Source organism: Harpia harpyja, chromosome 12 (genome assembly GCF_026419915.1).
Source record: "Harpia harpyja isolate bHarHar1 chromosome 12, bHarHar1 primary haplotype, whole genome shotgun sequence".
In the NCBI taxonomy this organism is placed as follows: Eukaryota; Metazoa; Chordata; class Aves; order Accipitriformes; family Accipitridae; genus Harpia; species Harpia harpyja.
In genome coordinates, this window is record NC_068951.1 from 2,513,271 (window position 1) to 2,529,571 (window position 16,301).

General features: G+C 48.4%; 1 protein-coding gene across 1 annotated transcript in view; it reads right to left on the bottom strand.

Moving 5' to 3' along the window:
* Positions 1-3,050: 3,050 nt before the first annotated feature.
* AATF (apoptosis antagonizing transcription factor) overlaps positions 3,051-16,301 on the bottom strand; it is a 56,871-nt gene continuing 43,620 nt past the window's right edge. Inside the window, exon 12 of the mRNA XM_052803901.1 lies at positions 3,051-3,149. Coding sequence (XP_052659861.1) covers positions 3,086-3,149 — 64 coding nt within the window. The 3' untranslated portion in view covers positions 3,051-3,085. The remainder of the gene's footprint in view (positions 3,150-16,301) is intronic.

Sequence of the window (16,301 nt, forward strand, 5' to 3'; positions counted from 1 at the left end):
CTTCAGCTCCCCGGCCGGTGCTTTGCCTGTGACTCTCGCAGCTCGCATGAGCTTCATGGGAGGGACGAGCATCACCGCTGGGCTCTTTGCTGTATGTAAGGTCATTAGTGGGATCCTGAAATAGAAAGGGCAGCAGAGAGAAGCCAACGGTGACATTTAGTGCGTTTCTGCCCGGCAAATTTTGACCAGAGAGCTGTGAGCTGGAGGGGGAACGGGAGAAATCAATGCACTTCCCTGAGAGCTGCAGCTACTGCTTTGCTGCAAGCAAGCATAAAGATTTATTCATCCATGATACGTATGTTTTCCACACAAAGTCAATACTCACCTTGGCACTTACTTATTTCCTGAAGCCAAGAAAAATGCTACATTCTTCCACAGGGCAGGGAGCCTGGCCTCCGCTGCCGCCTCTCCCCACATCGATCGAGAGGGCTAAGGACCAGCACCAGTGAAGAACAGGGAAAAGAAAAGCTCCGATGACTTCATGGAGCCAGCAGCTCCTCCTGGCACAGCCAGCGCTGAGGCACGGGGCCCGCAGCTGCCTAAAGAACAGGCAAAAATCCAGGCAGTACTCCTGGGTGCATTGGTCAGAGGGGCTGGGTTTAACAGTAGCACAGTTTTTCCTCCCTGCTTTAAAAAAAAAAAAAAAACAAACAAAAAACAAAAAAAAAACCCCAAAAACAAAACCTCACAACTCCTCCCAGAGTAGCATGCTGCTTCCTTGCCCAAAGGAAATATTTCCATAACTGGTTAACAGGCCCCTCACATCAGACTGCACCAGGCTGTCCCCAGGCTACTTTACGCCAGGGAATAGAATTCAGCCAAAACTGCATGCCTACCTACACAGGTGTGCTTTTTTTCCTGCTTTTAAACCCAGGATTTCACACACCACCCACTGCTCAAGCCAAGTCTCTGCAGCTAAGCTGGTTCTCCCTTGCTGGGGTGAACCCTTTGCTCCAAACAATATTGAAGGTACTGGGAACCTACTTACTGGAAGCAGGTGACTACAAGGGAGACTTAAATCTGTAATGATGAGGTGCAAAAATGATTAATTAATATCAGCTCTGCAGGCAGCTCCAGGGACACAGTGAAGTGCAACAATGCAGCTACAGAGAAAGTCTTCTAAGGGAAAAAAGGTTAAAAATGTGTTGCAATACTTCCCCTTTCAAGCAGAGGCAGGACTGGGGAGCAGCACTGCAGGAGCAGAGGGAAAGGGGTAACTGCTGTGAGGAGGCACAAGATGGGATCAGCTGCTCCTGCACGCTGGGCCTCGTCTGCTGGGGAAGCATGGGTTGTGGAGTGGGCTTCCCTCCCTCCATATAGATCTGTTACATACTTAAAAACTGAATATATTTCTATTTAAGCTTAATAAGAAAAAATAATTTAAAAAGTAAAATTTAGTTGCCCACTGTAAAGCCGGTAAGCTCTAACTTTTATGCAGGGAAAAAACCCCAAAAAAGCCCTTGCCTTACTAAGAAGTTTGGAAATGGGGCTTTTCAGTCGGTGAACAAAAAAATGTGAATACTATTGCAAGCCTTTGCATTTTCGTGATGTGTGCTGGGTGTCATCAGCACAACACCCACCGCCCGGTCACTGCCGAGCGGCTGTAGCAGCCGCCCTGTGCCTGTAGCTCAGCGGTGACGGGCCCACGGCACCGTACGGACGCTCAGAGACACAAGGTCCCTGCAGAAACTTCCCCATGTCATGACTCCAGCTGCACAAAAAGTTTCCAGCCCCAGTCCCGCAGTGCTCCTGCTTCTCCGTCTTTAAAACTCCCGGCATGTTTTGGCTGTTCGCTGCTCGCTCCGCTGCTGCTCGCGCAGCTCCGGCTCTGGGCAAAGTGACGCCGAAGATGCCAGTTAAATAACACTGTGCTGGTGGGGCCAAGAGAGGCCGTGGCTGCTGGTACCTTTTCTGCACTGATCAAACTTCGCCAGTCAGTTTACAAAGCATTTTAATTAGAGCGCACAAAACATAAAACAAAGACAGTGCAGTTCATGTGGTCACAAGCAATGGCCATCTTACACGCATATATATGCACATATTATTTACGCAAGATAACCTCCATTTCAGATTGGTCACAGCAGGCTAACAAATTCCCCTTACTGGGATTTAATTTCTGGCTTCTGACCTTTGGATATAAAAACCCCACAAAACCCCTCAAGTGAGTCATCTCCTCTGGCCAGTTTTACATTCGTGCTGGCATCCTTCAATAGCGTGTCATGGTGATGGTGAAGACAGGACGGCTCAGAGTCATGATCAGCAGAAATAATTAAGTGTACAGGATCAATGCTGGACTGAAAAATTCACCAATATGTTCTAATTGCAGAAATAGCCCCAGACGTACCCCCCGTGTTGTGCTCATCACCAGTCAGCAAATGTCCCTGTGTGCAGCGAGCGCTCATTCAGAAACGGGAGTGAGAACTGGGAGCTCTGGCTGTCTGCAAGGGAGAGCACCTTTTCCCTGTTTTAAGGCCATGTTAATTATGTAAATGACATTTAAATCCTCTTGACTCGGTGAAAAATAAAAAGTCACACATTTCAGATACGCAGCCAACGACCAGAACAGCACGCTTAAACACTCCCCCCTCCCCCCCAGTCCCCCAAATAAAAATCTCAAAGGATTTAATACAGACGTGGGTGACCTGATTGCAGGGGGGGCTGGTGGTCCCTGCTGGTCTGAATCGCGTGTCCCTCAACCCCCCGGCAGAACACTGTGCCCGTGCTGAGCAGATATTGCAAAATCAAGGTCAGGAATTTAAAGAGAATAGTTGTTAAAAATGGATTGTCTTTGGGAGGAAGCAGAGTTCATTTTAAAGCTAGAGAGGAGGGTGTTCAGCCAGGCTAAGTATCTCCTCACCCCCCCCTTCTTTCTGAGCCTGTGTGATTTAGCAGTAACCGTATTTGATGTTCCTTCAGTGAGGTTTTTGGGAACAAACCAGCAGCTGGAGAGACCTTGCTCTGGGTGCTCCCGGGCGGCTGTGACCACACGAGCGCAGGGAGCGGAACCCCCACGCACTGGCCAGGCCGGGGGGGTGCGCGGTGCGGAGCCTGCCGGCACGGTCGATCCTGGCGCGAAGGGCCGATGCTAATTCTGCGCCGGTTCTTCGGGACTTGTTAGTTTTCCAAACAGCGAACGATAAAGCTCCGTCCTGGCGAAAAGAGGAAGGAGGAAGGGGGGGAAAGTTACTTTTCAAGGTCAAAATGGAAGCAAGAGGCTGCCAGCAAAACCATCCACTCCTTATAATGAAAGGCCTTGTATAATTAAAAATGCATTCAACAATCTTTATTAATAAATACAGGCAAAGGGGAGAACTTGCATAAGACCAATCACATGCAGTACAGAAGTATGTAAATATTTCAGTGTGGCTGGATACTCTATCTCTAGAGAATGATGTTTTCTATAAGTTTGCCCTTTACAGACAGGCTCTTCAAGTAAGAAAACAAGATTGAACATTTTAATAGGATGTACGAGACCACAGAGCCATAAGGAGGATTCAATCAGACAGTCTACGTGGGACTATAATTTAGTTTTCATACATTTTCTTGGACTTGACGGTACTTGACAAACAATGAAAATGACCCAGCAACAAGATTCCAATTAATATCACATATGCAGCAATTCTGATAACAGAGGCAAGTTGCCCCTTAAAAAAAAAAAAAAAAGTGTTATTTATCTTTAATTTTAGAACCAAAGTAACCCGTGAAGAGAGATGGGGGAAAGGAGAGAGCAGTTTTATAAATAATGCGTTTCTGGAAATCAAGAAAAAAGCATCGGGAGAGCCTTATTTTCTACATACGCGCTTTCTAAAGCAACAGCCTGTTATAAGAGGGCGGCACACATAGAGCGAAGTGCTGATTAACTCGGAGGATGGGATTTTTTCCTTCACAGCATGCTAACAACGACCAGGGTTATTAAAGCAATAACCGAACGAGCCCATTGCTGTGGGCCAGCGTCTCGATGGTTCGTCAGGGCCAGCGCCTGGGAAAGCAGCTGCTGCAGAAGCCGGGCCAGGAAAACTGTCAGGACAGGCAAAGAGACTTCTCCACCGCTCAAGAATGAGTAAAACATGGCTTCAAAGGATGAAATTCAGACCTGACAGAGATGACACTGTGATTTTGGCTGCCTCCTCAATTAAGACCACAACAGGGCCCACTCTCGCTAGGGACTGCTTTGATGCCTTGCTCCTTCACAGATCAATAAAAGATGGCAACTGGTTTGAAAACTGTCTGCTTCTTGCAGACACTTCCACTGCAGAAAGTTACCTGTCAGCCTTGTGAAAGAAGGAACTTCTAAGTTTTGAACGGTGATGGCAGAAAACCGCCAGCCATTAATCCCAGAAAGACAAGGAACAAAGTATCCGTTCCAGCAGTGCAGGAGGATGGATGGACGTGCATGGACCACTGAGACAAGAAACCATTCTAATTCACAGGGCCGCATCTCTTTTAAATTAATTTTCATTTAGAAGCTAATTAACCAATCAGCAGCTCTATCCTCAGAAAATGAGTCTTTGGTGAGGGATGCGTCTCCTTACCTAACAAAATGGTTGGCGCCGTGTTTTCTGCACAAAGCTCAGCCGGGACTATGAAACCACAACTGGAGTATCTGTGTTAAATCAGGAGCGTGCACACAGGTTTTGGCAAGTTTCACACAAATGCAAAATCAAAACACTTCTAGAAAACGGAACTGATGATACATGAAAAGCTGAAAACTTTGACACTTAAAAGAAAAAAAAAGGAGGAGGGAGAGGAATGCCTCACCCAAGCCTACAACATTTCCCATCTTTCTTGACTGTTAACTGATAAACATAACTCGTTTTTGCCGTTTCAACTGAGAAATCAGCTGGCAAGCGGCACTACTGCCAACAAGGACATTGCGACTTTAAGGCTCCGTCGAGTGATCGGAAGGAAAATGCAGAGCGATGCTATTTAGTCCTCCCACAATCGCGGCCCTCCAGCCTCGCTTTGCCGGCTCGGCTCAGACCCCGTCATTACACTGAGCAAACATTTCCACTTGTGCTGCATGCCCAGCGGTTCCTGTCCGCAGCAGGGTTCACGTGTTGGGAGCAGAGGGGGAAAAGCTGAAACTGGTGTTTTGATAGAAGATCATTTCACACTCAGGTGGGCAAAGCTGACAAACACTCGCGGCTTGCTCCTGTCAGCGGAGGCTGAGTGGCTTGGGTGCTTTCAACGAAACATCACCGATTTCCTTCTTTCTCCCCTCTCTCTGGTATATGCTTCGTTTTAAAAAGGGTGACTTAATTGCATTGAGGAAAACAATCTAAGGAAGATAAATGACAATACCAAATGCACCCACTTCACTGGTTTCCAGCCCGCAGGTGCCGTAGTGGGAGCCACACGAGGCCTTGGGAAGCTGACAGCAGCAGACTCCAGGCTGTTCATTCCTGTGCCAGAGGGAAGCATCTCTGCAAAGAAGAACCCCCCCAGCAGCCAGCAGGGTCTCGCGGCTCCTCTTCTCGGGATTGTTTCCATTTTCCCTTCCACCGTAGGGATGCTGCTGTTGCCCCGGCTCAGGGCTCGAAGCCTCTAGTCTGTGCCATTCCTGCAGTTTTGTTTGTTTTAATGCACGTGCTGGGCACAGGCAGCACAGCCACTAACCAGACAAGTTTGATTCTCAGCTATTAAATAACACCCCGCTCTCGCACGTGGACTCGCTCCCATCCTTTCTTGCTTTGCTGAGGAAAAACACGGTCTCCACACGATCGCAGCGCTCTGTGTGCTCTCCCGCAGATTTCGTACAGCCGACCTCAACGCTATTTCAGCTCTCGGTCCTCATCCATCTCGTGGCTCTGCAGACACGGCCGTTGCTTGGGAGGATCCACTGCTCCCGCTGCGGATGGCTCCGGTGCCCTCCACCGACGTTAACTGCCCAGTGTGGGGAAATTCTTTATCCTGGCTATAAACCCCACTCCACACTCTCCTCTGGCCGCTGAGTCGCTCGGGCAACACAAAAGGCTGGGCTGAAGAAATCCTGTTTCGGAGCCTGTGGAAGTGCTGCCAGGGGCACGAATCCATTCCCAGGCAGACCCTGTTCAGCCTGAGCACTGCACGCGCTGGCAGCAAACTGCGTGCAGGTCTTCTCCCGCTCCTCGCCCACACCCTGGTGCCAGCCAGCAACAGAAACTGCTTTTATTTTGTCCACGAGCCCCACTGACAGGTAACGGCCTTCAAACCTGCCGAAACCGCTGGTTGCTTGCTGTATTGGTTTTGTGTGGCAAGGTTTTGGTAGCGGGTGGGGTTACAGGGGTGGCTTCTGTAAGAAGCTGCTGGAAGCTTCCCCTGTGTTCGACAGAGCCCATACCAGCCGGCTCTAAGACAGACCCGCCGCCGGCCAAGGCCAAGCCAATCAGCGATAGTGGTAACGCCTCTGTGATAACATTTTTAAGAAGGAAAAAAAGTTGGGACGGCGGTATTCGGCAGCCGGAGAGAGGAGTGAGAACATGTAAGAGAAACAACCCTGCGGACACCAAGGTCAGTGAAGAAGGAGGGGGAGGAGATGCTCCAGGCGCCGGAGCAGAGATTCCCCTGCAGCCCGTGGTGAAGACCATGGTGAGGCAGGCTGTCCCCCTGCAGTCCATGGAGGTCCACAGTGGAGCAGATCTCCACCTGCAGCCCGTGGAGGACCCCACGCCGGAGCAGGTGGGTTCCCGAAGGAGGCTGTGACCCCGTGGGAACCCCGCGCTGGAGCAGGCTCCTGGCAGGACCTGCGGATCTGTGGAGAGAGGAGCCCACAGAGCAGGTTTTCTGGCAGGACTTGTGACCCCGTGGGGGGCTCACGCTGGAGCAGTCTGTGCCTGAAGGACTGCACACTGTGGAAAGGACCCATGCTGGAGCAGTTCGTGAAGAACTGCAGCCCGTGGGAAGGACCCACGTTGGAGAAGTTCGTGGAGGACTGTCTCCCGTGGGTGGGACCCCACGCTGGAGCAGGGGAAGAGTGTGATGAGTCCTCCCCCTGAGGAGGATGAAGCGGCAGAAAATAACGTGTGATGAACTGACCGTAAACCCCATCCCCGTCCCCCTGTGCCGCTGGGGGGGGGTGGTAGAGAATCCGGGAGTGAAGTTGTGCCCGGGAAGAAGGGAGGGGTGGAGGGAAGGTGTTCTGAGATTTGGTTTTATTTCTCATTACCCTACTCCGGTTGATTTGTAATAAATCAAGTTAATTTTTCCCCAAACTGAGTCTGTTTTGCCCGTGACGGTAATTGGTGAGTGATCTCTCCTATCCTTATCTCGACCCACAAGCTCTTTGTTATATTTTCTCTCCCCTGTCCAGTTGAGAAGGAGGGGGAGTGATAGAACAGCTCTGGTGGGCACCTGGCATCCAGCCAGGGTTAACCCATCACACTTGCCAAACACGCCTCAAAGGCATTTTGCAAAATTCAAAGGGGACTTGCTCCCAAACGTCACCTCCGCCGCACAGAGGGGGTCCCGTCTGCAGTTTCTCTACATATGCCCTTCTCCTCTTATACATGCGTTCATGTTTTTTACAGTCCTCAGTAACGTAGGGAAGTTCAAATACAACATGCACGTTCTGGGGAACCCCACAGAAACTAGCCAAAGACAGCAAGAGTTTCTGTGTTTTCACTGGGAAAAGCCAAAAGTAATGTTTCTTTGCAGCCTGCCTTGGCCTTTCCCACTGGTGGAGAACCAGTCTCCACAGGCTTTTGTCTTCATTTTTGTTTTTTGATAGTCTTCTGATAGGTACAAGAGTTCAGGGATCAATGCTGAATTTGCTCCAATCCTACAGATTTTAAATAAACAGTAATTTTTCAAACAAGCAGGGCCCAGGGAGACTTCAAGCAAGAATTTGTCTTTGCCAGCAGAGAACTGTTGCCAGCACTGACAGACTCCGACGTTCGCGCCCCAGGTTTCATGGGTGCAAAGAGGGGTTGCACCCGCAGCTGCAGGCAGGCAGGACCTGCAGCGCCGAGCCCAGCACCCCCATGGCCCCCATCCTGCCGGGCACGATGCTGGCAACCTCTGCTGAAGTAAAAATTCAAAAGTGGAGCTGTTTGGATAATAACGCAGCACGGGTAGACACCCTGGCAGAGAGTGACAGGAGAAGGAGGGAAATCAGGTAACCCCACCAACCCCAAAACAGAACAAATATTTCACCCTGCAAAAAAAAAACCAATCGTAACCCAACCTCATTTTTTCCTCTTCTCATCATCTAGGCTACCTTTATTCTACAGCATCTCCCCTCAGCAGGATTTAACCATGCAGAGAGTAAAACTCATCAATCCTCCAGGTTTAACCTTGTCTCTGTTTCAATTCACTAGGGTAAGTGTGGATTTTAATACTTTCAGCCCCCTTAAGGCTACGCATAATGAACTTGGATTTTGGTTAAAAAATATAAAATTTCTCTCCTCCACCCACATATATTAAACATCAGACTTGAGCCACTGAGTTGAAACAACCCACCCCACTGCAAGTCCGCTACCTCCAGATGAAGGAAAGGTGACTTTAGCACAAAGAGGTACTGGTCTTAGCAATGTGCTGAGGAATAACCTATGCGAGTAATTAACAGTACTTACACCTCAGGTAGAGAGTGTGGAAGAAGCAGGTCGATACAGGGGTCTTCCTTGAATTAAAATTTAACTTACCCTTTATTGCAACCTACAAAAGCAAGTAATGAGCACTAACATTTTTATTTCTTTTAAACTGTCATTTAGGCTGTAGAGGGGATAATTACCTATTTCCACTGTAGTAAGGTTTTATCACCCTTAGTGAGGCATTTTCTAATTTAATATTTTTACTATATTATCATAAAACCTGTTTCTGGAAAAAATGATCACGAACCACACAGCCATTTGCCATAAAACATGTGTGTGTAAGTACCTTGGCTTAATTATTTATGCATTTCTTCTGAGCTGACTCCGAAGGCAGAGGACGGCACAGGTGCTCGATGCACCGGGAGCGCTGTGCCCGGGCACTCACCCCTTCCCAGCTCCAGGGCCCGCTCCACAGGCACCTGGAAAGTTTGTACAGCCCTTTCCTTCAACGCACCGGCAGTCTGAGACAAAAGCTGTACGCGAGGGAGGCGTTTTATTCCGCTCCCCGTGCCCCCGCGCCGTTAGAAGAATCTTGTTTTCGCTGCAATTTGCAACTCGGTTGTGGCTCCGCTGGTTTCGTGGGAAGAGCAAGGAAGGGATGCCCCTGCACTGCTCGCCACGCTGCGGACCCCGGGGAGGGCATTCCCCTCGTAACCCCTAAGCCAGCAGCTCGACTGTCTTCCCATTCACGGCTTAACGCTTGCGCAGCCCTTGGCACGGTCACGGCAACGCTCCCGGCTGCGGGGAGCCCCTGTCACGACGCTGCGACGGTGAGCTTTGCAGACAAAGGAGCTGGCTGCGCGCAGAAGAGGTGCCAAGGCCCAGCTCAACCCGAGCCCCGTGTACAGATCCCACTCCACGGTGCTGCAGAAACGCTGACCGCCTCCCCGGCATGCAAACTGGCGATTTCACATCTACACCAGTGTTTTGAAAAAAATTAAAATAAAAAGAACAGCTACTTCAGACAGTGAACTTTGGGTGCTAACTGACCAGCGGACTTCACCACCCTCCAAATCCCAGGTATTGCTACTACAGCCAAAATCCTTGCAACAGAGAGCAAGGAAACACACAGACAGAGGGCAGGAGTGCCCTGGGTCAATATTAATAGCAATAGCTATTTGATAAATATATGAATCATCAAAATATAAATCGTAAAAACTGTTAACAGTTCCCCAAAAATCTGCTTTGCCCATCTGCAGTAGCACTATTCCACCAAATATACAAAGGGGAAAACAACTACATACCTGCACATGGGAGGGGGGAACAGCTAAGGCTGTACTAATTTGTGTAATTATAGTCATGTTACTTCTTTTTTTAAATATAGTTCTGTGAACTAGTAGAAGAGCAGTATTAAGGGGGAAATTTGAGTTTCTGGTGGGGCTTTGTCAGAGTGTTATTAATATAGCAATACTGCATGAGTCACTGCTGTGCTGTTTTAGTAAAAATACCCTCCAACAAATTTCTCTACCTTTTCCCATGTACCTTTTACTTCTTCTCCTCTTCCAGGCCAAAAAAAAAAAAAATAAAAAAAAATAATTTAGACTATGCCACAAGCACTACTGAAATAACTACTGAAATAACTATAGCTACCCCATTCCTACTGACATCCTCCATTGGGAACAATGAATTTTTAATTCACGAAAACCGGCAAAAGGTAGAACATGAACACCCATGAAGAAAGGGAGGCTGAAAAACACACGTCTCCTGATGAAAACTGAAGCTGGCTGTGGAACAGATCATTTTCTTGGAAAACTTTCTGTCTGTATCCTAAGAAATCTTTTGTCAAGGGGTGTGAAACTCAGACTACTAGGTGCCCAGCAAGGAGAGCAGGTACCCAGGAAGATAAAACAAGCTGAAGCCCTTTATTTCTCAATTTCTAGTCAAAGGCCTTACCCTAAATCAGCACATGGGGTGTGGGATTTGGCTCTGTATTCCACACCTTCCAACTTGCATTCCCCACTCCGGTACTGCCACAGTGACAAACCCACGCTACGGTTGATGACGTGGAGCAAAACAAGCAGCGTCAATCGTCAAAGCAGAATTAAAATACCCATGTCTTTTAAAGCGAGGGGCCTGAAACGCAGAGCAGAGCACTGCTGGGTGTCCGGCGTGCGGTGCTGTGCTGTGCAGTTCGGTTCGGTGCGGTGTGGTTCGGTTCGGTGCTGTGCAGTGTGGTGTGGTTCGGTTCGGTGCTGTGCGGTGCGGTTCGGTGCGGTGCTGTGCGGTGCTGGCCAGGAAGGCAGGCCCACGAGATGGCAGTCTCTCACTCGCTTCCCCGCCATGGCCCAAAACCGGAGCGCGCAACTCCGGCTATAAATTACACAGCCAGACGGCTCTCATCACCGTGGCCCGGCGCTTGAAGGAGATTCAGAAAGGTCTGCTGCAATTCCCTCTCGCTCAGGCAGGTCAGGATTGGGTCCTTCAAGTCTGTGCAAATGCTTTTAGCCCCACGGCTTTAAATTATGAAAGGTGACATGTGACCTCTGGTTTGTCTCATGAGACCAGGCACAAGATTTATAAATATTTCAGAAAGCTGGTTCTTGCCCTAAACAAAGGGACTCTGCACATTTTGAGGCTGGATCTGGGGATGGGGTGGGGAGCAGGAGGACAGCAGAGAGACGGAATGGCTGCTGCTCAAGGTACCGTCCCCCAAACTTACCCAGACCGGGGGTTCAGACCTGCCATCTCTGTCACCAATTCTGAACATTTCCCCCTTACACCAGCACACAGCCACCTGCCTATTGACCTGCCTTGTGCTCAGGACAGCATTAAGGGGAGCAGAGATGCAACCTCTCTCATCCTGATTTTGGTCCCAATAGCAGTCACATTTTCATATGAGCTTTTACAGCACAAAGCATGAAAGATGTGGACAAGTGGCTGGAGAAGTAGCAAAACACAGGGACATGCAGAAGCCTCCAGCTTGCTCCGCTGGCATGCTTTCCAGCAGCTTTAATTTCCCCATGAAATTCACAAAATGTTGCCTTCTCAGTCTCTGTTTTTAAATGGGTATTTGAGCAGAGCAGCCACTGTAATGCTGCATGCGAAGTGCCCTGTGCAGACGTGCACACAGGCGCACGGAGGGGACCATTCTTTGTGTACCTTAACATCCCATATTCCTAGGATGATTTCCCTCTTTCACAGCTTGCCTGTTTTATAACAGATTTGATGCAGGAGAAGACAAATTGTCTCACAAAGGAAGGACGACAAATCATCTTGCAGCTCTTAACAGGTTATTTTTTTTCCCTTTAAAAAGGAAATTTCCATAACAGAGGCGTCTGTCTTCTTACTAGGGATGTCAAACATCAAATGTTGGGACACGATGATTTCAGCCCGTTGGCACTAACCGGGGTCACGTACACCACTTCACTACTGCCAGCTTCAAAACATACAGAAACTCCTTGCTCAAATACCAGCCCTTCTAACAACTATGGTTAAAAGCGATATGGGATACTTAACTGCATCTACATGAGCTGACTTCTAAGGCTAAGTCAAATGTTAGGGGATAAAATCCACCAAAAAACCCGATACACAAAGGGCAGAACGATACCGAAGCCACGGTGCCTCGGGACCAATCATCAAGCCAAGCAGGTTTAGTTTCACAGGAAAACACGTGGGGTTTTTTTGGTTCCCAGTACAGCTCGCATCTCCCCCTCCCTGAGCACCAGGCTCCCGAGCAAGCCAGCTCAGGGTGCGCAGCAGGGTGCACATCACCGCCCCAAGAGAGTCCATACATCTACCCCAAGAGACCGGAGAGGGTCCCTGCCATACCAGGGGGCTCTTTCAGAAGCCAGAGAACCCAGGTAGGCAGCTTGCCCTCCCACTCCTAGACTCATGCCAGAAACACCAGTTTTCCCTAAAATGTCACAGCACTGCACACTCTGAGAGATTGCCCTCCATGTTAGTGCTACTCCCTTTGTTTCCCAAAACAAAGCCAATACAAAGTAGAACGACCTTTCTTCCAGGCTGTGTCTATATAAACTTAGAATAATTTTTCTCACACCAACACGGTCACCTGAGGTTTGTGCTGCGCAGCACAGAAGCCGCTGGTTCAGTTGTTCCAGAAAGAAGGGCTTTGCTTCCTTTCAGGGACTTCTGTCGTGGTGAACGTACTGGATTGACAATCACAGAGCCCAAATTCCTCTATTAATCTAGTCTCATGGTGTTTTAATACCCAAAGTACAAAGTGAGCTAAGTTAAAGGCTGGTATCTCACCAACCTTTTTTTTTTTTTTAAAAATACTAAACTCTTATGTCATATAAGTAAATTAATCTTTTAATACCAGGATTTCCTACTACGTACCCCCCTCTGCTTGCAGGAAGACACACTGTGACAAAGCAACTGCACTAAGTCCAAGAGTGAGAATGCTGATTGGGAAAATACACAACATCCTGGTTGAATCCAAGGGAAATGCTCTAATCCAACCCTCACTGGCAGCTGGATAATCTGTGTCTTAATTCAGATTCCCAGCAGGCACTGGTCTGCTTGTGCAAGAACAAGAGTGGGCTGGATGCTCTTCTACCAAGCATGACCTGAGGCCAACGGGACTGTGGAGTCACGGACTTAATTTCTTGCACTTGGCCGTGGGATTTCAGGCAGTGACTCCTGCCCTGAGCCCAGTTCTGCTGCCTTGCAAGTCTGCGCTTTCAAAGTCAAACACAAAACGTATCACCACAGGCATGGGGAGACTATCTGTATGTGTATGTATGTATATACAGGCATATATGGTAAAGCGCAGTGTGTTGGAACTTGACCATATGCTAAAAAAAAAATATACGTGAGGAAATGCACCATGTCGAGCCCTACAACGCATGGGCAGTACACAGGAGCTGGAAGAAGGGAGCCACAACACAGACACGCAGCCCTAGCTTGAACCCCCCCCTTTGCCGGGGGTTCCTACAGACCAGGGACATGACAATAAAGGAACTTCCACCCCAGGCAAACAGGTTATCTGGCTAAACTAACACCACCAGCTGGTGGGGTATGATCAATACCGCCCGAAGGCAGGGACCAGTTCACTAACTGGTGACAATCACAATGTTGAGAGGTCTGAGAAGCGCAGGGGAAATGTCCCCAGCTCCTGGAAAGGCTTCTGTGCCTCACGTTGCAGTGGAACTGCATGGTTTGACACAGTCCCATTACGGCCATCCTCTTCCCTCTAATCTGGCTCATAATGGATACAAAGTCCTCCTCCGTAATGAAGAACCATTTGCTGACGTAAAAAACAACCCACCTAAAAGCCGATATAGTCTCCCCCACCTTCACCCAGTTATAAATCCCCATTCTGAATTTCAGCTTCCACTTGAGAACACGTCTCTTTTGTCCTGCCTGACTTTACCGCAGAAAAGCCTCCTTTTGCCTCCCATTTCTGCACTGGGTGCCATCTTTAATGATGATGTATGGGTGTCCTTTTCTTCAGCGGTGCTGTGGGGAGGGGGTCAAACATGTGACACCGCCAGCATGTGTATCAACAGCAAATTATAAACCGTGTCAATCCAAGTTAATGCAAAGCTGTAATCCTCTTTAACAAGAGATCAAATCAGTGCCATGAGTTATGTTCATTCTGTAATCTGATAAGAAATAGAGTGAGCCTCTAATAAAAGAGTAATGAGAGCCCTTAATGATGCTGTTAAAAGGTAGCGCCAGTTAAAATATTGCTGTTGTTCCAGCTGATTAGATCACTGTTGCATATTTGCACAATCTTGTTTTACCTGTCAGAATAACCTGAGTCGTCTTGGGAGATAAAGGTGTTTGGACCAAACATCTGTGTCCTTAAAGAACTTGCAGTCTCCTGCAAGTTACTGTCCTCCAGAGGTGAAATAATCGTGTTCATCAAACTTAGCAGTAATTTGATATTATACCTTTTTTTAAAGTGCCTGTGTCTAGTTCCTGTTCCACACACACGCGTACAGTGCAGAGACCTGAAGATCTTTATATCAAAGCTGACAGAGAGATAAAACAAAACCAAAGTCCACACACAGCTCTTACCAGGTACACAGACTTTACCTGACCTTGCCACAACTAGGCTGTTTATAGGATCCACTCATGCAGATACGGCAACTCTGCACGTACTGAAAATACGCTCACTTGTCTATGGACCTGCAGGCCTTCAGTGGGAATCTCTAGCCTCAGTTTGCCCATAAAGAAATACATCTACCTAGCACAGGAGCTTTCTGCGAGTGTGCAGATTTCTGATCTCCTAAAACCAGGAGGCTGTTCAGAGCTAGGCCAACTGAAGGTGACCGCACAGAAAATCTGGGTTCAACTACAGCTCTAGCCCAGACCTGCTGCGGCACCTTTGGCAAGTCACTGAGGCTCTTGACTCATGGATTTCTGGACTCAAATGCCTTTGGAGATACGCGCTATCATTTCTCCGTGCCTCATTTCTCAAAGTGTCAACCAGAGAAGACTGGCACCTTCCCAGCTCTGTTGCATATGGTGGTACTGAAGGATGATTATGTTCAAGATTACACTATGCTGGATACTGGAGCAATGGGATCGGCAAAGTACCCTAGGTCATGAAGATGGGAAAAGCTTATTTCAAGGGAAGTCTAAGAAGTGGCACCCACATGATGCCACCCTCAAACGCAGGTGAAATCACAACCAGAGAGAGATCGACCCTCTTCTAATCCTGGGTAATTCCTGCCCAAGACAGCTACCCTCTCCTCTGGACAACCATCACAGCGCACTCACGTTCAAGCTTTCGCCTTCAGGTTCCTCGTCTTAGGGCAGGCCCATTTACATAGCAATGACCTTGGACCGATTAGAAAAGCCTTGGCCCAAGAGTACAATAAATGTATTTAAGTCTATAAACACATACCCCAAGATAACCATAAAAATCACTTTCCAGTGTATGTTTTAAAATACTGCCAAAGAGGGGTTAAAACAGAGGAGGGCTCGAGGCCACCAGTGTCCCACACATTACAACATAATATATGTGAGCACAAGGTTAAACAGCCATGCCCATGCGTAGGGTGCATGAAAAACTGGCAAGTGGAAGATTAATTGCCTGCACGAATGCTATTATTCCAACCAGCAGCAAGAATAAGAAAGAAAGTGGCAGTGATGTTGACAAAGGCAGTTATTATACTTGTACGTTTCTTTGCTCAAATTCAGGCTGTAAAACAATTGTGGAGTGACTGTTCATCCCCTTCTCTATGCAGTGCTCAGGCTACTTCTCCTCACACGCGTTGGCTCTTTGTTTCCCCAGCCAGTGGCAGCGGCAAGTGATAAACCTGACATGCCAGATTCCCAGAAGTCCTGGGCATCCCACAGCCATGACAACACCACACAGGGACCTTCAGGTGAGTGCTAGCAGTTCCTTGCACTATTTTAAGGTCTCTCTGCACAGCCAGAGTAGTGTAAAATGGCTTAAATGTACAGGAGAATCAGGCCCCAAATGCATTCCTAGGCTGCATTAGCTAATTAAATATACAGAAAACAGCAAGGTGTTACAGTGATACACAAACTTGTGCCTTCAAAAGCACTTACAGCAAGCAAAGCAAGACAACAGTCACGGACAACTCCCCTCTGCTTCTGCCCCAGTGACAAACGGCTTGTGCAGTTCATCACGGGGAGCGAGGACTTTGCACAGCCAAGGAAGAACCAGAACTACACCACCATACGCACCGCTCGGACTCTATGCCATCCCCCCAGGCTTCTGCCCATCCACATCTGCACATACATATTTATTTACTGGCATTTTCCAGGTATCTACCTGCCACTGTAGGCACTGGT